The sequence below is a fragment of the Charadrius vociferus genome, unplaced genomic scaffold (assembly GCF_000708025.1).
Source record: "Charadrius vociferus isolate BGI_N301 unplaced genomic scaffold, ASM70802v2 scaffold228, whole genome shotgun sequence".
Taxonomy (NCBI): domain Eukaryota; kingdom Metazoa; phylum Chordata; class Aves; order Charadriiformes; family Charadriidae; genus Charadrius; species Charadrius vociferus.
The window spans coordinates 3563680-3585896 of NW_009649864.1; the positions used below are offsets into that span (position 1 = coordinate 3563680).

Sequence of the window (22217 nt, forward strand, 5' to 3'; positions counted from 1 at the left end):
TTATACAAGGTAATATGTATACAAGTATGTGAAGAGATGGGAACTTGGTAGGTGTCAGGTAAGATCAGAGAAAGGAGGCATTATAACTGTTCCTCAACGAAGGAGAATAGAAATGTACAGAAGCGCTCTTAAGTTGTGTAGAAAGTCTCTGATAGCTCTTTTGATTTATTTTTTTTTTCTCTTTCAAAGCCAACAGGCCTTTCCCCTTTTCAAATCCATTATCATATTTTTTAAATGTGGTATGTGGTGTTTGATCTACAAACCAGGGAAAAGATTTGAAACTGAAGATGACCTTTAGTATTAAATAAATTATTTTTAGTAGAGACAAGCTTAAACTAAAACTAACTAAAACTTTGTTTAGAAGCCTAAACTGAGTATATGTTGTCCATTACAGGAATTTCAATTTTAATTAAGCCATGTTAGAAAATGAAATAAATAAATAATAAAAAAGGTAATATTGCTGTTTTAGTGTATGGAAACTCAGGTGTCCCTGTAAAGAGTAAGCAAAGAACTTGTGCGCAGCCGTGAGAAATTAATCTTTCTCCCACCTGTGGGTGGGGGAGTGGGTAGTAGAGATGTTCATTGTATCTGTGAATCTGTACCTATGTTGCCCACTGCCTTTTCTTATAAAGGCCAACGTAAACCATGTTGAAATATGCCACTAAAAACCACCAAACTTTTCACTGCTGTGAGCCAAAACTGAAAAGGCTGCATCTACCTCCAAGCTGTCCCATTTCCTTTGTGCTTATCCCGATATAACATGCCCTGAATGCTGGCTGCTGCCCTTTCTCCTGGGGGGCTGCAGCAGAAGGTAGGGAGGTGCTGAAGAGCTGCTGGAGGTTTCTGAGCTTTCCATGTCACTGTCAGCATGTGTTTGGCCCTGCTCGATGGTCCAGTGACGCCAAACCAGAGAAGAGAAGGCAGGATCCTCCCCCAAGGAGAACATGGATCTCAAGGAATAATAGATTGCTGATGGTAGGCAGCTGGGCTGCTTAGGGTCTAAAAGATCTGGCCTTGAGCCTTGCTCTGCAGGATACAGAGGGAAGGAGGGGTGGAAAGCAGTGATGAGCCTATTGTTGCAAATGAGCCAACAACTGGCTGATTGACACTGAGAGCCCATTGTTGCTCCCTTTGCTCTTAAATGCAGCTGTGGTGAATGAAGAAGAGAGGGGGGGGAAGGAAGAGGGGGGAAAAAAAACCCCCAACATTAAAGCATAAATTAGATCTCTAGTGTCCAAAGAGGCAGTGGTCGTAAATTAAAAACCCATAAAATTCCATCTGAACACAAGAATATATATATATATATTTTTTTTTTTCCCCTGTAAGGGTGTTGAAACACTGGAACAGGTTGCCCAGGGTGGTTGTAGAGTTGCTCTCCATGGAGCTACTCAAAACGTGATGGGACACCATTCTGGGCAGCCGGCTCTAGCTGACCCTGCTTGAGCAGGGGGGTTGGACTAGGTGATCTCCAGATGTCCCTTCTGACTTCAGCTGTTCCGTGAATGTTTCATTAATATTCGGGTGTATTTTTTAGCTGCTGTTGTGGAACACTGGGGAAATAATTACAAATGCCCCAGCTGGACATTTGTCTCACAAATGCTGCTGCTGTATAATCATGGCAGTTTTAATGGTACAGGGAAAGTGTCCAAGTGTTAAAATAGTTACTTGACTAAACTCCCTGATTTAAGCAGCAAAACCAGAAAAACCCACCGGCACCACCCCCCAAAACCCCCCAAAAAACCCCAAACAACTCCAAACCTTGAGAGACTTTTTTTTTCCTTTCGTTTTTTAACCCCTTAAAATATTAGTTACTATGAAATAAAAAGTAGCTTTAATATAATTTATAAACAGTGAAGTCACTAAATATAAGAAATAACTTAAAAATGTGAAAAATAGTTGGGTGGTTTTTTCCCAATTCCCCTCTAGTTTTGCCCCAGAGTAGAATCCAAAAATTATCCTATGAAAAATGAAGGAAAATAAATGCAGGAACATAAGGAGAGGAACAGCAGAGAGAGTCCTAGAGATCCCACCAAACTCTGCACTTTATTCCTTTAAGCCCACATCTGATAAGACGTGAGATGATTTGAACAAACTTTACTGCAACTGGGTTTCTTTCCCGGGCTCTTTCAGTCCTCCCCTGTCTGCATTTTGCGTAGCCCTCAGAAAGACTGCAGTGCAGTAATTGGGAAGGAGGGAACTGCTAGGAGGGAAAATCAAGCTATGGTGGCTTCTCTTGCAGTGTTGTGGTGCTGAGATCTGCATTTTGGAGCAGGAGGTAATGAACAGCTGCCTTCAGGTTCTGAATTCAGAGATCTGAGCGCTTGCAAAAAAAGGCTTTGGATAAGTTTTCATTAAGTGTCCCTAGTGTGTGCATGGCATGCCGGACAGCCATTAAGTTTATTGATGCAGTGGTTTGTCTTTTCTTTGATATGAAACACTTGCAGTTTCTGCCTAATACTTTGTTTTTAATCCTCTGTGCTCAGACAGTGGAGAATAAGGTAAGGTACTTTTTGTTGCCTAACATTAAAAGGATAATTAATATAAGTAATTTCTGCATGTTGTAGCATGCAACAATAACTACATTGTGCTGGAAAGTAAAAGTTTTGATTACTTTTATTTTTTTTTATTGCTTGTAACTCATTGAAATTCATTGTAATAAATTCCCTGAATTATCTAGTCTCTTAAAGTTGACAAACAGTTACTTGTGCTTCATAGGTGTGCAAATACTTTTAGAGTCAGTTTTCTCTTTGATTATCTAATATAATAAGGAATTGTTTTCAAGAACAGTGCTCTGGGAATGTTCCTCTTTTTATGTTAATCTGAAGAGCTAAAAACCCAATCCTTTCTATGTCTTATCCCTGTCTTTGGATGTGTTTTTTTTTTTAATGCCAGATTTTTAAGGGTATAGCACTGTGATAATGTTGCTGTTTAGCTGTGGAGTGCACTTGTTCAGTAAAAATGAAGCCTTGGAAGTGCCTGAATTCTCTGTGAATTGGAAGGGGTTCGTTGGTGTGTTGGGGCAGAAAGGAGAGGCACAAAACTCCCTGCACTAAATTCAGCTTTTTAGCTAAGAATATGAACGGACAGTGACCTGGGCAGTCATAATTGGTGTCTAAACTCAAGATGGGAGCTTAAAAGAGCTTTAGAACTGAAATGTCTTGCTGAGTTACTGTATAAATGTTTAGTACAGAAATTCATACTTCGTTCATGATGTGTAAGAATTACAGGCTGATTTGCAATTTATGTGCTATTTTGGTCAGGAAAACGTTGTACAGTTGCAGATCTCCTTTTCGTATGAGTAAGAGTTTATTCCTGTAGTTTTCTATAAATCTCAGTGCTGGGCTATTTTTCCAGCTACTGTGTTTCTAGAATGAGCCAGATTGGGCTTTCCTTGGCCAGTGTGTTTCTTTTGCCTGTCAGCCTGTTACTTAAAATGATTCTGGCCCAAAGTACTGCTACTTTGTTAGTAGCAGGAGCCTTTCCTTTCCCCCCAGGACCAAAGGTGAATTGTAGGGTGAGGCAAAGATAAAAAAATCAGAAAGCCACAAAACCCCCCTATTTATAGCTGTGGAAGTTTGTGGCATTTCTCCCGACCAGGTAAAAGTTATGTTTGTCTCATGTTACGAAGTCACTGACTTTAGATGTGATAATGGCAATGAGAGCCCAGCGCGTTTAGTGGCAAGTATGCAATTCTGTAATGGTTTGAACTTCCATAACCAGCTCGGTGTAACTGCTGAGGCTCATCCATCTTCACAGCATTCTGTGCAGGATGACAGCTGGGAACACGCTGCCGAGGTGGGCCCTTGGTGCCGCTCTGCTTTGTGTCATCTGGGAACATCGCTGCTCTGGCACTACGGAATAGCTGCTCAGATTTGTCAGAGTTCACTGGCACTGTTGGACTCTGTGGTAGGTGGATGTAACCTTCATTGACAAGAGTTGAGAAGCTAAAATTATGGCAAAAATGTGGTTTGATGATTGTATATATTGTAAATGGTCAGGTGAGGTTACTGCAATATGGTCACAAAATGTTGTCCTTGAAGCATAAATATGAGAGAGACTGTGGGGACTTCAGATTTAGTGTGCCGGTGACCTGGGCATTGCTGTAGCATTTGTTGCATCTAAAGTTTACTGTCAACATTTAGGAATGCTCGTAGATAGAGATTGATGGAGATCTGTGTTATTTATGCTTTTGCACTCTTTTCTTTTTCTCTGTGCCTGTAAAAATTCCAGTATCAAACAAGATTCTTCCCCAAACCAGGTTGCTTTCTTCTAATGATCTGTTTGAATATTGTCATAGAGTGTTTTTTTTTGCTTTTTTTAAGAAATACTCTGCAGAACAATTAGTTATTTTCACAGAATTGGGCTGATGTTTCCAAATGGAATTTAACAGACTGTTACCAAGAAAATGGAACTACTCTGAAGATTTTGTACAGTCTGTAATGACACTGTATCTGGTGGAGGAGTTCGTATGTGTGTGAAGGCAGGATAAATTATCAATGATTTTTACTTTCATGCATGTCATTCTATGATGTTTTATTGAGAGTCCTTTGTGAACAATAGTGGAAGAGAGGAAACGAGTGGCTTAAAAATCATATGTCAGTGTGTTACCTATAATGTTCTTTATGTTATTTTTAAAATTTATCATTAACAATTAGTATGATACATCCTCAGTTTCATTAGACTATCTTTACGGATGCTGAGAAGCCTGTTATAGGGTTTTGGAATGAAAGTAACATAAACTTTTCTTTCTTTAGGGCAAAGAAAAAAACTGGGCAGACTGTAGCAAAGCTCCCCTTACTGGCACAAGTAAAGAGAACCCTAACAGAGCATTGAGAAAACCTATTCTCCTTTCTCCTCAAGCTGCCGATCAAATGAGATTCAAATAAAACGAAGGAAATGTAAGCAATCAAAGTGTCTTCCAAATCTGGGGGAAGGGAAAGGTGTTAGTGTGTGAAGACAAGAAGTTTACAGATTTGATCAAGAAAACGGTTGCAAGAGCTTTGGAAATCAAGAGTTTTTCTAAACTAACAATTCCCCTTTTAATACTGTAGTCTCTTCAGTTGTCTGTGAAGGAGAATTGTTATGTGAGAAGGAGTATATAATTTCCAGATTGATACAGAGTTTACCTGGTAGCAGATAGCTAGTGGAGAGGTTAGAAGAGGCAGTGAGTAAGAACGAAGGGTGGGCTGGGAAGAAGACAAGAACTATCAAGGATTTAAACCGTTGTGCTCTTCTGACAGCACCTGTGATACTGATGAGGTATTTAAATGGAAAAGGGTCTTGTAACCTGTTCTTAAGGTGAACCTATTTCAAAGAGTAGATTCTAAGAAAATATATGCATTTTATAAAATCATGGTACTGCTAGTTTGGAGACTCGCCTTCAATGTTCTAATGCTTGTGACTTGACTTGTGGATTGCTTGAAACCGTATTCACATCAGTGTCCAGGTCTTCAGTGGCACTGCTACTGCTTTGTGTGGCTGTGATATGGTAAAATTGTTTCTTGATGCTTTTGTTTTGAATGTACCTTTTTTTTGGCTGCTGGGAAAAATCTCACATTTGTTGAGCATGAAAGTTCTCATAGTGTTGGATAAACTTGGAAGGAGAAAGATTTATTTGGAATTTCAGATTTACATACTTTCTCTCATAGGTTTCTTTGGCCTTTTGTTTGAGTGCATGGCTGAACTGGGCTGTACTCAGTTCAGACTTCATGAGTTTGCTAGTTAATGGTTAGGAGACAAAGTACTACTACATTTACTAAGGCGTTTGTGACTTTATTGGTTCTTTTTTTTTCTACTAAAGCATGAGTATTTGTATAGAGGAGAACATTTTACCTGAGCAGTCTTTTTACTGCATGGAAGTACGTGGTTAGGACTCACATGGAATATTTTTCTTCTTACCTACTATCTCAAACTTTACTGGAAGTCTGCTTTTTGCTTTGTTTTTAGTTCAGCATCTAGTCATACTCATAATATTTTCTCTGTACATTGAAAATGTAATACAAAGTTTTCTCTGGATGAGCATTTGTTTTGATGACTTTGCTCTTAATTTCCATGTGAAATGCTTGTTTTCCATTACACTGCTGCTATGATGAAAGATAGAAGCCAGGAATATATATATTGCAAAAGTCTGTATTGTTGATTTTTACGTTGTGCTTTAAGGTAAAACTTGAATGTGGTAGTGGAGGGCTTGATTGAAGCTACTGGTCAAAACTTAGCAGATGAGAGAAAAAAGGGGGCTATATAAAGGATAGGACATGAGTACAAAAGGTTTGTGTTAATAGAGATGAGCTCTTATTTGCATATTTTATTCAGCTTGGGCTACTTTTAAAAAAAAAATGTAGCTGGAGACAATTTGAAAAAATCAGGTGAGGACATATCATTAAAGATGTAAAATTTTCATGTGGGAAGAGAGAAAATTGGGATTGTCCTCATTCAGCTGAACTTAAGATACTGTGGATTTGCCTTAATTACAGCTGTTGTTGTCCCTCTCTCCTCTGTAAGCGTGCTAATGAAATCCCTTACTTCAGTGAGAGACGGAAGCTGTTTGGATTGATAACAAAATGTATCCTTGTTCCAAAATGGGATAACCTTCACTTATACTTATTTGCTGACAGCTATGCTGGTGATAGCTATGATTAGTAAAACTCTGGTGCAGTCAATACCCAGGAGAATAAATTACTAAAGCTATATAAAGAAAAAAATACAGTTTGATTTTACATATACCTAGTTTAATAATTCTTTTATTTTTCCCTGAATAATGGTCTTGAAAAGTAGGAAATTTAAAAAAAAAAAAAAGACAAAACACAAGGGAAAACAAATTTTTGACACTGTATGATTAACCTACAGAGCTCACTGATCTGAGATAATGCTAGGAATTTTCTGCTTTTGGCCTCAAAATAATTGTTTCTAGGGTTAGCAGAGGTATAGAGGAAACAGGAATTGTGCTTAACAGATGCTTTGGAGCTACCTTTTTTCCTTTTCTTTTTCTTTTTCCTCCAACTGTTGTATGTTGCTAGAAAACTTTCAACTATGTCTACTGAAAGCAAATATTCTGAGGCTTGAGTGAAATTATGATAGGATGTCTGTCTGTGCTGTAGGCTATGAACCTGTCATTAACGTATTGTAGAGGCTGTTTAATGATGGAAAAGAATCCCAGGAACTGGATTGTCTGGTTTCATGGATGTATATTACTGCATTTTTGATGTTGCTATACTGTAGGAAGTGCATTTATATATGTTCTTAATTGGATTCAATTCAACACTTCTTGGGGATCTTCTAAATGCAGCAGTACAAGAGCTTCCAGAACAATGTGAAGCAGTTAGAAGAAAAGATTCTTCAACAGAGCATTTATGATATTAAGGTAGTAGTTCTCCTTTAGATACAGAGACGAGAGTATCTTGACCTCTCTAGCTGTTTGTCTGTAATATTGTACCTAGTGTTTTCAGATCCTGAAATTGCTTCATATAGATCATAAAGCATTGGGATGCAGTTTAGTTGGAAAGTATTATGAAATGAAAAATCTCTTACGAGACTAAGAAGGACGGACAGGCGATTTCTTCTTATCCACACTTCTAGGGGGATTTAGACTGGTGAAAAATCTCACTAGAAGAAGAGTCTAAAAATAATACTTCCTACTGATGTAGGATGCTTCAGGCCAGGGATGATATAAAGGGTAAGCAATATTATACTTATTTTACAGTTCAGGGGGAAACAACGTGGTAAAGTCTTAAAATCATGTAGCCATTCAGTACAACTGGTGGAAAGAAATTCCAAACCACAGCTGTAATGCTGGAAGCTTCATTGCCTAACAAGTTATTTGCAAAAAGTAGGGAATCAGCACTGTCTGTCCTCTGAATAGTCATTAGTGGTGCAACATCCTTTAAACATTAATCTTAGGACTTAAGCTCTAACAATGAGTGCCCTCTGCATAACAGTGAGTGCCCACTTTTAAATCTGGCATTTGCTCTAATTGGAAGTTACTCTCTGTGTTCTACATATCTAAACTGTGTCTACATGGATCTTTAATGCAAGCAGGCAGTCTTTACCAGTGTAAATTCTCCAAGGAGTCTCTGAGTATTCTCATTTAGTTTTCAGTGCAGCACCTGGGGGCTTTCAGGTTTGAATTTTCAAAAATAAAAAAACGTGTAAATGTTAGATTGTCATTAATACATTAAACAAAATTGCTCTGCTCAGTATTTATTTGGTAGAAGTGAACACGATTTCATTACTATTAACTAGAGGAGCCCTCTGGCTTTAAGAATGCAAAAAGAATTTTCAACTAAAACTGGCAACTTCATAGTCCAATTCTGAATACAGAAATCTTTCTAAGGCCTTGTGGATGGTGTGGAAAGCACCAGTTTTTAACGTGTGTCTTAAGTGATGGCAGTACTGTAGAATTCTACGAGAACTTTCTTTGAAAGGTTGCAGTCCCTTGTGTTAAACTTTTTTGGCTGTGTAACAGTGATAAACACTTGCTTTTGGGTAGTGATGTGAAATTTAGTCAGAAAAATTTGTGAAGTACTCTTACAATCTTCACATTAAGTATATTGTAGAAGGACAACATCCTTGTTGATTTTTGTTAATTCTCGAAACTCAGTGCAAAAGAGAAACATTCAAAGGGACCTGTTTTTTTTTCTCCTTAGTAGTATCCTGTCTGGACTGGTGCTGTGGCTTGTTCTCAAGATGCCAACAATATCTATTGATCTGAAACCTCCAAAATAATAGTTGATATAAACCTGCAGGCAGCAAATACGAAACTTAAGGTTGGCAAGGCAAAATAATAAAATAGTTTGATATATAGCAAAATAATCACAATCTGAAACTAGGAAATTGCATGCAGGTTCCGGGTAAAAGAATCTTTTAATGAGAATTTGCAGCTGGAAGAACAAATACTGTCATAGACCAGAAGGCATTTGTGTCTTATAGACTTGGCCTTCAATAGCATATTCCCAAAGCCTACATTTACTACAAGAGGAAGCAACAAATTCCTTCCTTTCTTACATTGCTGGGAAATATGTTTTGTGAATCTAAATCTTCAGTTACAAACCCCCCAGCTTCTTCCATAAACACCTCGATAAAGGTAAAAAAATGCATTGAATGTGAAGTTCTGGTTCTGAATATTCTGACAAGTCTGAATTTAAGGGTCTATAACTATTTCCAAACCTTGTTTGTCCCTCCTGAAAACTCAACTTCACTGATGAATTTTTACTGGAGATGTAGAAACTGGAATGCACTTTAGTATAACTAGAAAATGTTTTGGTGGTCTGGTTTTTGGAATTATTTTTTTCCTGTGCGTGGTTGTTTTGGGGTTTGTTTTTCCAGGTTCCATTTACCAGTGTGCTTCAATTTGTTTTTTTCCCTCTAACAGAAAAATCTTAACAACACCTACCCACCCCTCTCACTTTTCCCAAATTTCAAGATGTTAGTCATAGAAAATACAATATAAACAGTGAAGTATACAGTATGAACACTGAAATCACTGAAGGGCGGTGTCAAAAAGTAATTCTTACCTGTGTTTATAGTATGCAGTGGTCGACTGGATAAAATGGAAGAGCAGGAAATGTTTTGTGTGTGTGAGTTAGTTTCCATAGGAGACAGGATAGATAGATAGATTTTTTTTTTTTTTTTTTTTTTGGAGCTTTGGATGTAGGCTTTGAAAACTTACTTTGGTTAGAGTGGAAAGAATTTCTTATGGAAGTGAGATACTGTGATCTCGGTTTTCTGGGGTGGCCAGTTCTAGTTTCGTAGTACTTCGTTTCAACATTGAATTCAAAAAGCGCAGAGACATACTTGAAGTTGTATTCTGTTTCATTTACCAGCCTCCTCTATACACTACTGCCTTCAGAATTTCCAGGGAGGACTATTTTGTTAAAGATGAGCTGCATTTTAAAATTGTATTAACTCATATTTTTGGGATTCTTCAGAAGGCAGTTTTCCTGTAATTATTTGTAATAAGCCTCTTGAAGTGCTTTGGGGTTTTTTTTATTTGCTGGTCTCTGACACCTTTGCCTTCAGATACTTTCTTCTAATAATTGCAGAAGATGAGGTAAAGAATTTTAAAACAGGTAGTACCTCTGCTTAGATTTCAAGGCTGTATTCATTAAGAGTCAGCACAGATGCACTCTGCCAGAAATTGGCAATGCAGAAAGTATTCTTCATGCACATGCCAGTCAACAGAGTGGCTAGATAAACTGTGATTTGAAGAATATCTCTCGCTATTCTGCTAGACTTTTGAAATTTCATGCAATTTGAAACTGAGGATCTCTTTGATTAAAGAATATCATCCATCGATAGGTCTTGCTTAAAAAAAAAAAAAAAAAGGAAAAGAAAAGGAGAAAAAAGACTGACAATAACTTTAAAAGACAGCAAGATTTTTTTGATTCCTACTTGGTGATTTCAGAGAGGAAAAGACTTCGGCGTCTTAAGTTGATATAATTTAAAAGCAAGCTGTTTCTGCTAAGTCATGCAGCAGGGTTTTCTTGAAGGCACACCTTGGGAGGAACAGCGGACTTCTTTCAGGTCACTGGGGGATAAGACATCTTTTTCTAGGACTGTATGCTTTGGCCAAACTGATTTGGACATGCCATCTGCCTTGATCCTTGTTAGGATTTGTCATGGGTAGTTCAAATTTACTGTCTCCCAACCGTAGCAGGCATAAGCTGGAAACAGAGAACGGCTTCTCTTTGGCGTGTATGGGATTTGACATTACCACTTGTAACATGTGAACCAGTGACTTCTATGCTGTACAACAAAAGTAAAGGAAATGTTAAGCTCACTGTAAAACGAGAAGTGGAGGAAATCTGGACTGATGGAAATCGCTTTCCATAAAAACGGAGTATTTGGAAAGCAAATCTAAACCAGTTTTGCTAGTTCTGTCTTCAAAGCATAGATAAAACAATTTTGTAAAAGGAAACTACCTTTACCTTGAAATATTATGATTATTATGGCATTTCCTAGAATATTTGATCTGAATATTTTTCTTCTATGGGAGGTAGAACTTTTCCTTTGTGAACAGAGCCAGAAGTTACAAAAAAATACAGTGTTGATCCACTTCCTCCACAGGGGTTTGGCATTCTATCTCAATCATGGACTTCCCCTGAGCAGCAGAGGAAGAGATTAAAGTACTCTTTGTCCTATGATCATCTGATCATCTTCTGGTCTTTCCTGTTCTTTAAATGCTTCTACTAAAATCCTCGTGTAGAAATATGGACCCCAACTGGGGGTTAATTTCATAGGTGAAATGCAATAACCGTGTATGTTTTCTATTCTCTCCTCTACCCATAGACAAGAACCCAAACTGGAGTTCAAAATGCAGAAGATAGTACACAGGGTGAGCTTGGACAGCACGTCTCTTATCTGTTGTCTTCTGACCCAGGCTTTCAAAGCTTAAGAGGTCTTTTGATTTCTAAAAGAGGCTTTTGATTTTTTGCACTTCAAATGACTTTATACTGTGTTTTGGTAGCCCACTGAGATTACGAAGTAATTATTGAGAGCTGTAGATAGCGAGTGTAAGTCAAAAAACATGCACTTTGTTTTTACTACTGCCTCAGGCTGAATCTTAAAACCATTTTGCCAGCCCATATGTCATGATTCAAAAGAAAGCTGTTGACTTTCAAAAAAGTAATAGATGAACACAGTGTCACATAAAAATCAGCTTTCCTAAATGGCACTGAATTACTTTTCTGTTGTCTTTTTTTTGGTAATAGTTAAAATTGAATCCCTTTTGAAGTTTTTCTTCTCATCAGGGCAGTATATGTTAGACTGAAAGTTAATTGTATTCAACCTATTATTGGGTAGTTATTAAAAGTGTCAGTCCCTGGGCTCTTGGATACTCTGAAAGAAATTAATACTACTTTGTTATTTAGCAATACTCCCATTCTTATCTCTTAATACTGATGTAATTACTTTGCACATCTATCCAATACTTTCTTTTCTGTTTAGATTCTAGAAATTTGTTACACGCAGGAGGGAGTATATATTAGAGCTGTTTTCATGAAAGCATAGTCTAGCAGGCTTGCTAAACTGAGTTCCCTGTAGTGGGATGCTGGTTTGCTTAATCCTGTAAGACACTTTCCATGAATGTGTAGACTCATTGTTGAAAGAAATAGAGTGAAGGAAAGTGTTATAAAGTTAAAAGAATATAACAATGTAAAACTTAGCTTACGATTCATTTTCTGCTATTCAGTCATCTTGCAAGCTAGAACATAAGAGATACACAACGTTTGCGTTTCAAGTGACATGTGTGGTTGTTCTTTTGCAAGAACACCCAGATACCATTTTTGGTTATACTTCTGATTTTCTAGTTCAGATAGGAAAAGAAGGAATAGCCTGTACCATCCAAGCCATAGTTTTGCTATGTGTTCAACAATTTTTACATAATAAACACCTTAAAGCAGTGAAAGCTGGTTTAGTCGCTTGAGAATGTGTATCAGAACAGGCCTTTTTTCTACATAAGAATATCAAGCTGTAATTCCTGTAAAAAAAAAAAAAAAAAAAAAAACCAAAACCCTCTTCACAGAGGAGTCGAATATGTTGCCTGGGGAGGCTACAGTATCTTCATCCTTGCAATTTGTGAAAACTCGGCCTTGGACAACTTGATCTAACTTTGAAGTTTTTCTTGCTCTGAACAGGAGGGTGGGCTAGATAACCTCCAGAGTTCCCTTCCAACCTCGGCATCTCTGGGATGCTGCACAAGTAAGTGACTGTGAAGAGCTTGCAAGTGGCAGAAGCTTCTTGTGCAGGGTGTAATCAGTGTGTTCTGTGTGTTTTCCAATGCTTCTGTTCCACTTGCTTATGTCCAAGTAGTGATATTTCCTGTTGATCTTCATCTTTTCTACTAAGTGTATCTCAAGGTCTTCTTCACAGTTGGTTTGCATTAGTTTATGTCAGGGACATGGATGCTTATGGAACTCTAGGGAAAAGTTTAAAGTAGTTAAAATAACCAATTTATTTTAACAGACGGAAAAATAAGTTTTAAATATCAATGCTGCTTTTATTTTCATACAGGAATTAGACTTAGTATTTTAACGTTTTGCATAAAAGAAGATAAGGAATGGTCTCATCTTTTTCATCCTGTAGCATTGGTGAACAGCAACCCTTCCCCATCCTCCCCTGCCCCCCTCAGAATTTACTCTTAAAGCATATGCTGGAAATAGCTCAGCACTGGTTGGTTGATCCTATATAGGCTGGATAGGAACAGTGAATAGTGCTTTAAGCATGACAAGTGCATGGAGGAAAAAAAATAAATAAATCAGTAATTCCCCTCTAGAAACAAGAGGTGTGAAAGTGTCAAGACTTCTGACCTCAGGCAAGGCGAAGTTGATGGATGGTCCTCTGCTTTCAGACGTGCCACTCCAGTGCTGATTCAGTCACTGCCTAGATATTTTTATGGAGTGATTCAAGCTATTTGCATTTTATTTATCAATTGTTCTTCTATGCCCCTGTCCAGACTCAACAGTGGGGCTTTTACCAGAATACCAAGCTGAGGGGTGGCTGGATGTTATGGGAACGGGCCTCTGCAGTAAGACACCTTCATGCTTAAGAGCTCTAGAGTGAAGATTCCCATGGCAGCCTCTCTGCTCAGCTTTAATTTTTCTTGACATGTGTGCACTGAGTAAATTGGTAATATGTTGTCACCAATATACTGCTTTCAGCTTGCATTATTGTTTTAACCAGTTGTCAAGGTATGACAGCATATGTTGCATGTTATAATCGCACTCAGAAGTAGAAGCAGAACCAAGTCAGAAGACTTGTCTGAAAGATGGTGAAAGATGTACGTTCTTTTCAGTAGTATGTGCTTGGAATTTATTAGAAGCTATAAAATACTGAAATATAAGGCAAAGGAAAAGTTCAGCTTGTTTTGATAATTTAATTTTAAGATAAAGATTTCTGTGTGATAACTTGAAGCCGTAATTCTTGGCGATAGAAAGTACAGGGGCAGGGAAGACTGAGAAGCTGGAAATACCACACTGATTGTCTGGCTCTCTGAAGGTATCATGTAAAGAACAGAAGAAAATTCTGTGAAGAGTGAAACTGATGAAGTCTAGTTTCCTACTAATCTGTGTACTACATCCTTTTTTTATCCCTATTCCGCCTTCCTCAATAAAAAAAAAATAAAAATCTCCAGCCCACCCCCTGCCATTATAATAATGGAGGAGACTAAGACCTTGAAGTTTGCCTGGACAAGAGGGAGCAGCTGGTCTTGGCTGGTTTGGGCAGAATTGTGTACTGACTGGCCAACTGAAAGACCACACAGAGGTGGTGATGATTGAGGTTGCACTTTTACTTTTCTTCTTGCTCACTGGGACGCTACATTAAGTTGCTCTTTCTGGTCCCCACATAGCTGCTCATTTTCATGAAACCTGTCTGTCCAGTTGGTTCCCAAGAGGTTTTGAGAGGCTAGGAGGAAAGACAGAACAATAACAAGCACTGACTCATTAAAACCTAGTAAAAAACATACCCTATGCTACCAAAGAAATGACCTAGTTAGGATGAGACACTGAAGTTTATGTATATTTATCTAAAAAGCGTAAAACCACACAAGCTGTTTTTTGAAGAGGAAAGCTTGAATCATCTCATTGGTCACTTTTCTGCTGTGATCTTTAGCTCCCTAACTTCAGGTTTCTTTTTCAGAGCTTAATTTAGATGTTGTGCATGCAGTGCTGTTCTGTTTGGGTAACTTCTGTTATCAGTTTGATCGAAAAGCTTTTCTGTCCTAAGTAATATCCAAATTAGATTGTGTCTAATTATCCTCTTTGGTAGTGTAACAAAAATATTTATTCCAAATAACTTCTTGACCTTTTTAAGTTTTAAAACTTTGGCAAAAGCTTATTTGCTTTGTATTGTCAGTATATTGAAACTGTCCACGCAGAGCTTGCTAGGTGCTGAATCCTGTGGTCCCTTTTGCAGTCAGTTTCTGGAGGGTGTTTTAGATTGTATAAGAGTTAATTTTTTTCTGTTTTTATGCAAATTTATTTTGAAATTTTTAGATGCTTTATTGTATTTCTATGTTGCAAATTGGTTTAATTTCCAAAGAGCAAATAAAAAACTATATGTGGTATAATACAGAACACTAAGGCAGATTCCTAGGATGTTTGCCCTCTCTGCGGCGAGAACAACATCCTTGCTTAAACAAGGAAAGGGCAAAATGCTTTTTGTTTGGGAACTCCTGTGCCTTCTAATTCTTGGAACAGCTTTGTCGGTAAATGTACTTTTGCTTCCAGTTTCTAACCCTCTGTACTGATGTTAGTATGAGTTAAGTAACAACAAATTATTCTAACCTTTATTACAGTGTAGACAGCCTGAAATATTAACTGAGGTCCATCTCAGTGATTTGAGTCACTTGTGTTGAACAAGAGTAGTGATGAAAATGGAGCTCAGTGAGACATGACAGACTGGAGCAGGCAGTGTCACCCATCTGATGGCCAGAACAATCTCTGCTTCTGTTACTCCGCAGAAGTGTGAATATGGGCATATGCTGGCTGCAGGAGAGGTGGCTGAAAGAGGGTAATCAACAGTGGGCAGAACTGACCTTGGTGACTGCGCCTCTTTTTATGTGCTTATCTGTCCTGAAAGGTGATTGTCCAAGATTTAACAATTTTAAAAGGCATCTAAAAGTCTTATTCCTGTATTGTGAAGATTTTTCCCAGGGGTAAGAAACTGGAGCTTAAGAAATAGCTAGGGGTGAACTAGGAGTTAAGATTTAGCTTGCTGAACAAGAACCAGAGTCTTTGACTTGATGGCAGCTTGCCATGCTGTTAGGAGTTGGAGGCCCCCACCAGAACTGGCCTATCTTGAATGTTCTAGCTAGACTCTTCTCCCTGCTTTCTGGAAGTGTGTTCTCTTCACTGGTATAAGTGCATAGTGTCTTACTTAGGGTGACTTGAAAATTGCTTCTCATTGGCAGTTTGAAACATGCTTGTGGGGGTATAATCTGAGTCCTGCTGTTAAAGATTCCTGAAAAGGAAAAGAAGACATTGCAGATGACACCCTGTAGTGGTATGTAAACCATAATAGAACGCTGTTTGCAAAAGAGCGGCAGCTGAAATATTTGTATTATCTGCGCTTGCGTTCACCACTGATCCCCTATACAGGTGTATGAGCATGTAACGCGTATGCATGAGGGCATAGCTGTGTGCTACAGTAGTTTGATTTGCGTGTGCAGTTTGATAGACATCACATCTCCCAACCCAGTTGTTAAATGCAGCTCTTTGATTATAAGAGAAGAGGTTTTGGTGTTCTTTTAAGCTCAGTTCTCTGTCGTATTTTGTTGCAGTACTTCATGAATGGCTTCCTGGTTTTGCTGCGTAAGAAAATTCTGGTTGTTCAGAGTGTTGTGGAAGAGAATTCCTCACCAAGCTGACTATCGTGGTGCTGGGCTTGTTTAGCTTTTCTCATCTGACATACTTGTTTGTAAAACAGAAATGTAAAAGCTAAAGCACACAAATCTGACTGTTAGGCATATTGCATAGTAAATTTTATTTATCAGTGTGCTTTCTGGTTGTTTTCTGTGACAAGACATCTAATCCGTCAATTCCAAAAGTGGAGTCCTGTGGAGCCATGTGCAGTTTATTTTGGTATGAAATCTCTCTTGCCAGCTGACAGTCCAGCCCCTGGGTGGTTTCATGTCTCTATGAAACTCTCACCTGCTGCTCATTTGATATTCGGTACCCTTTCTCTGTTAAATCTTGAATATGCTGTTTCTCACCCTTCCTGTCTCCTCTCGCCTGCCTCCTTGTGATTAATTATTTAGTTTTCATGAAGAAATAGTGCTATTGGAAGACTCGCGTCTCTAATCTTCTCTAGCTTCTTTTTGTTTGGAAGAAACTGAATGGGGAAAAAGATGTTAAGTAGTTGTGTTGTATGACTTAAAAGTTCAGGAATTAGTGCTCTCTTGACTTGCCAATTCTCCTGTCAGCATCTCTTTTAGTGCCTCTTTTCCTGAATTTCTTCTGTGGGTCAGAATCAGGCCATGCCTGATTACATTAATAAAACATTCTGGCATTTTAAGGAAAATAACATTCCCTGTGTTGTTCTTACCCATCAGCATGCTTGAAGTTGGCTTTTGATTTCAAGAGTTGACAGAATGGTAGAAGTCTTAAATATGATAAAAAAAAAAATGCAGTTGCAGAGGGAAAAGAGATTTTAGTATCTATCTACAAATTACAAATCAGAGAACTGAAAACCTTTACAGATTCCAAAACTACAAGCTCTGAATGAAGCTTCCCCACAGTTGCGCACAAGAAGCAAATTCATAGGTAGCTAGTTTCACCAGTCCAGATGCTTATGGAGTTGCACTTTTTTTTCCTCTCTTGCTAATCTTCTTTTCTTTTACAACTGCAACAAAGTGCCAAGTCCTAAGTTCATGACTGTGGGTTCCTCTCTGTCCAGCCACAGATGTTCAGCAATGGCAGTTATGTCTTGGGCAATCTCTAAAGCTAGACTGCTTTCGTCAACTGCTTTCCTTTCTCACTCATGGCACTTCTCCTAACCTCCTTGTCTCTCAGGCTCTTGTTCTCAGCATCACATCTCAATTCTTGTGTACTGGTTACAGTCTCTTGAATTGGCTCTTCAGTGTCATCATTATCTGGTGGGTTTGGGGTTTTTTTTGTTGTTGTTGTGGGTTTTTTTTTAGGCTTGCTGCTAAAAGTGTAGTTCAGGCTTTGCTCACTTCCCTGGTCTGAAATAATCTGAATTTCCTCATCAATGAGAGCTCCAAGTTACTTTCAGTTCAGCACTGATTTTTCTGTTTTTTTTCAGATATTGTTCTGCCAAGGTATTAGACTCTGCAGTCTTTGAAGAGTAGCCAAGGAACAGGCAGACATTAATTCAAATTATGGACCAGAATTTACATTTCCTTTTCATTTACTGTAGAAACTGGTTTGTTTGGTGTTTTTGGTCTGGGGTGTTTTGATTTTGTGGGTGGTTTTTTTTATTGTTGTGTTTTTGGGTTTTTGGGGGGTGGTTTTGAATGAGACCTAATCATCAAGTCTATGTACTGAGTTAGCGGGATGGTTTCCTTGGGTGCTTTCAGTGTTTGATGGAGAGCCTTTCCCCTAGGGCAAGGGGGCAATGAAGTGTGGATTCATCATTCAACACCCCTATCCTTGCTCAGCTTATGTAAAGGCATGAAATAGTAGCAGCAATGAGTTGTGATGATTTTTGTCTTTTGTTTCTAGAAATAACAGTTGGCATCAGAAATGAAATTTCCTTGTCTGTTTAGTCTCCATGGAGAATTCTATACCAAAAGTATAGATACAGAAATGATCTACAACAAAACACGTTTAATTACAAGTACTTGTTTTGGGTGTAACAACGGAAGATAAGAGGTCACAAAAAAAGTGTACAAGAAGGTTTGTGTATTTGAGATGTGAAGCATTTGACAACCTTTGTGGTATCGATGGATGTACTTTTAAAATTGAGAAATGAACTGGGCCTCATTTCTTCATTCTGCTTCTTAAAGTTGAATTATAACTGTAGGGGTCGAGGCAACTGTAGAGCTGCGGAATAGGTTTATATTTCAAGTGTCAGTTAACATGGAGGGAGAATTGAAGTATGCCTTTCTCTTGTAAATAGCCAGGCATTTCTCTTATGTAAATGTGTGTTTTATCCTCCAACTGTGCTTTCTCCTTCATGTGCAGAGGTTTTTTAAGACCACTTAAACTTGTTTGGCTGTAAGATAAGCAAGGGAATTATTGAAAACAGGTTTAACCTGGAGTATTCTTCCTCTGTTGTTCTGCTAATGCTTTGCATGCTGACCTAGAAGAATCACAGTCCAAGATAATAGGTACTGTAATACAGTCTTCAACTGCATTAATTATTTTCTCAGCTGCCTGTCAGTTGTGCTTAGTCCTGGTGAACTGATTGAGTGGCCATGTTACGTAGGTCTTTCTCTTCTGTCAGCTAGACTTGTATCACTGTTCTCTTCATGTGGGAATGTACGGTGAAAAGGTTGGAAAGTGTTTAATAAGTAAAAACCTGTTGCTTTGTTCTAAAACAAACTTAAAGCAGCGTGTCTTACACTTTACTACTGCATGGGATAGACAGGAGAAGTTGGTAGTGGAGCTGCGTAGATTCCAGATACCCTGTATAGGGCACTGATGGCTGTGTGCTTTTCGCAGTAGCACGTGAGTAGTGTTGTGTGTGGCACCTTCTCTACCACACCCCTTGCTGCTTCCTCTGATGGTATAACTTCAATATTAAGGACATTTTTCAGAGAGAGATATGGAAGAATACAAACTCTTTTCTTATTTGTTTCTAGACTGATGCCCATAACTAACTAACAATTTGCTTTCAGGAATAGGTTTTAATTCTTGACCTTCTAGAACCTTTGAAAAATGTAAACTATTTTACAGATTTGCTATGCTTAATGTACTTACACAGTTATGTATTATTGCGTTCAGATGATATGTGGATGCACATCTGTTCTTAGCGCTTTACATTTCTATGTAGTCTCTCAGAGATGCTATATTTGTTTTATTTAGATGGAAAAAGAGGTCTTAATTTCTCTTAAACTTAAAACTTAATAAGTTTTCTCATTTTTGCTTCACAGAAACTATCTTAGAGCATGGACACCAGTAAGAAGACAGAACCCCCTTTATCTGTAGAAATGGTACAACAAAGAGCCAATCCTGATCGCAGTCCTTCAGCATCAATTTATGTTCCAGAGCAAGGTGGCTACAAAGAGAAATTTGTAAATGCCGTGGAAGATAAGTATAAATGTGAAAAATGTCACCTCATCTTATGCAATCCTAAACAGACTGAATGTGGACACAGATTCTGTGAGACCTGCATGAATGCCTTGCTAAGGTATATTCTTTTGTTGTGATAGAACATGTTGATACTTTTAGATCTTCTGAACTGCTGAAAATAGTGTGGACACCATAGTAGTTTTAGGAATACATTAAGCTAATGCCCTGGCTCAAAGCAGTCTTCTGCTTGTTGCTTGCTTGCTTATGTGTTATCCCTATGCTGGTGCAAACACTTGTGTTCTACTCTGGGTCAGGATGAGACAATTAAGTTTTCCATCAATATTGTTGAAACGGTTGTTAAAGTGGTTTAATCTCAGGTAGCAATGCATTAGGTAAGAATGTCATTGTCTGTGGAGCCTAGACTGAGTAGCAATTTCACATGACTGCGAACATGGCTATTTTGATGTAAAATACACCCAGTAAATCACGGCTGTGCAAGGAAGTGAGCCTGCAGAGGCTCCTTAAGAGTGGTAGTACCTAACCTAGCTGTGGACCCAGCCTTATAGTTGAGTGGTGGGACCCTTGGGATAAATGTAATTGCTTGTGGAGCTTCCTTTCCCTATAACCCTTCTAGCTGTATGTCCTGCAGCATTATGTTTTGTGGATTCCAGTAGGGTCTGGAAGACTGGCTTCTCTATTACTGAGGTGTTTGGGCCAGAGTGCAAAGTGTGTGATTGAAAATTGTAGACATAAAATGAACACTGAGAGATGTAATCTTTCCCAGTCTAGGTAAGAATAAAAGTGCAATCATTCAAGGAGTATCTAGCTTTTAAGAAGTATCTGTGCATCAGTAGAAGTATATTTCTTTGCCTCTCAACTTTGATGCATGGCTACTGATTGTATTCAGCAGTGCGATTCTAAAACTTGGTCTAATATTTGGAGACCATTCTGCAAGCTTTAATCTCCTGGGGTAAATAAGCAGCCAGTACTTCCATTTACTACTGGGAAAGCAGAGGTACAGAAGAGGTTGAGCTCACTGGATGTTGCGCACTGGACTGCTAACAGAGCGAGGATTTGACCGTGGAAGGTCTCGGTGATCTCCTGTTTACATTCTGTTACCATCCTGACTCTAGGTATTGGTTTATATTTCACTTGGAAATACTGTAATCTCACGTAGGTATAAATCAAGACTACATGCATCATGGCAGAACAGATTGAAGGGTATTACATTACTCTGTCTCATGATAAAGCTTAACCTCTGTACTGGGCAAATACAAGGGTCCATAGCTCACTAATCCACTCCTGTAGGTTTTGTGCTATAGCATATTAAATTTAAACAACAACAGCAACAAAAAAACCACCAACTTTTCTTTAAATACAAACTACACCTCACCTGAAAATGTGTATTTAAGAAGTGCAGTTATTTCTTTCTGAATATATGTTTTTGGAAGACTCTTACATGGTTAATAACAGTGATTGCAGAAAACCAAACACCTGCCATGCTTGGATGTGTGCAGATGGACAGAGCAGATCCTTAACAATCTAAACAGTAACAATTCTGGCATTGCTGGGATCTGGGCAATTTTCCTTCCCTGCTGTGAGACATGCACATGTGTTTATTGCAGTGCAGCTATAATATGTGTGATTTCACCTTTCTGATTTTCCAACCAGTCTGTTATTGAAAAGTACACATGGGTAAGACCGTCTACCACGCTGTTCTTTCATTTGAGTTATTTCGAGTGCTTGTTGCAGACAAATCCTTTATTAAAATTAAATTTACAGCTCCTTTTTTTGAGAAATAAAAATTGTGCCATAAAACTGGAAGCAGAATAAGTTTACGATGCTTCTGCATTTGGCACAAAAAATTTTCATTCAGTGTTGATATGCTGCTGCGCACACGCACTGCTTACATGCTAGCAGGTTCTGTTCCAGGGTTATTTGAGGACAAAGAATTGTGAGTCAGTGTAGATAACGCAGTAAAGATGTCTGCTCAGTATGCAGTAGTAGTTTAAAAGAGCAATTGGGATGCTTGAGTGAATTCAGTAAAAGCGAGGAAAGCATGACATTGTATTAAACACTATAAGCCCTCAAGTAGATTAGTTTCCTTTTTTCTTTTTTTCTTTTTTTCTTTTTTTTTTTTTTACTTAAGGAAAATTATTACAGATACTGAAGCTGCAAGGTAGTTAAGATGCTCAGAAATGAGAGACGCAGAATGGTCAGTTCAAGGAGCAGAAGCCAGTGAGATGATTTGAAAGAGCCATACTGATTATATAACATAATCACACTTATTCAGCCTTTTACATCGATTTGCACTGCTGCTAGCAGCCCCAGCTTACGTAGCCCTCTTTTGCTTTACAAAAGAATTTACCTAGCTTTTACCTAGTGCTGTTTATCTGTAGATCTTGGTGCTTTACAAGGGAGATCAGTATGAGTATCCCAATTTTACAGGGGGAGAAGCAGCTCAAAAGGAATGAAGGTATTTACACAATGACACCTGGCAGATCAGAGTCAAAAACAGCTGTAGGAAAA

The 22217-nt window shown here is 38.3% G+C and overlaps 1 protein-coding gene across 3 annotated transcripts in view; it reads left to right on the forward strand.

Moving 5' to 3' along the window:
* Positions 1-19541: 19541 nt before the first annotated feature.
* Positions 19542-22217, forward strand: part of TRAF3 (TNF receptor-associated factor 3) — a 28291-nt gene continuing 25615 nt past the window's right edge. For 2 of the 3 annotated variants that reach the window (XM_009891054.1, XM_009891055.1), the window contains exon 1: positions 19565-19806. In XM_009891054.1, the coding sequence (XP_009889356.1) occupies positions 19565-19806 (242 nt within the window). Of the gene's footprint in view, positions 19807-22217 lie in introns of all 3 variants that reach the window. The other variant, XM_009891053.1, reaches the window with a different exon arrangement.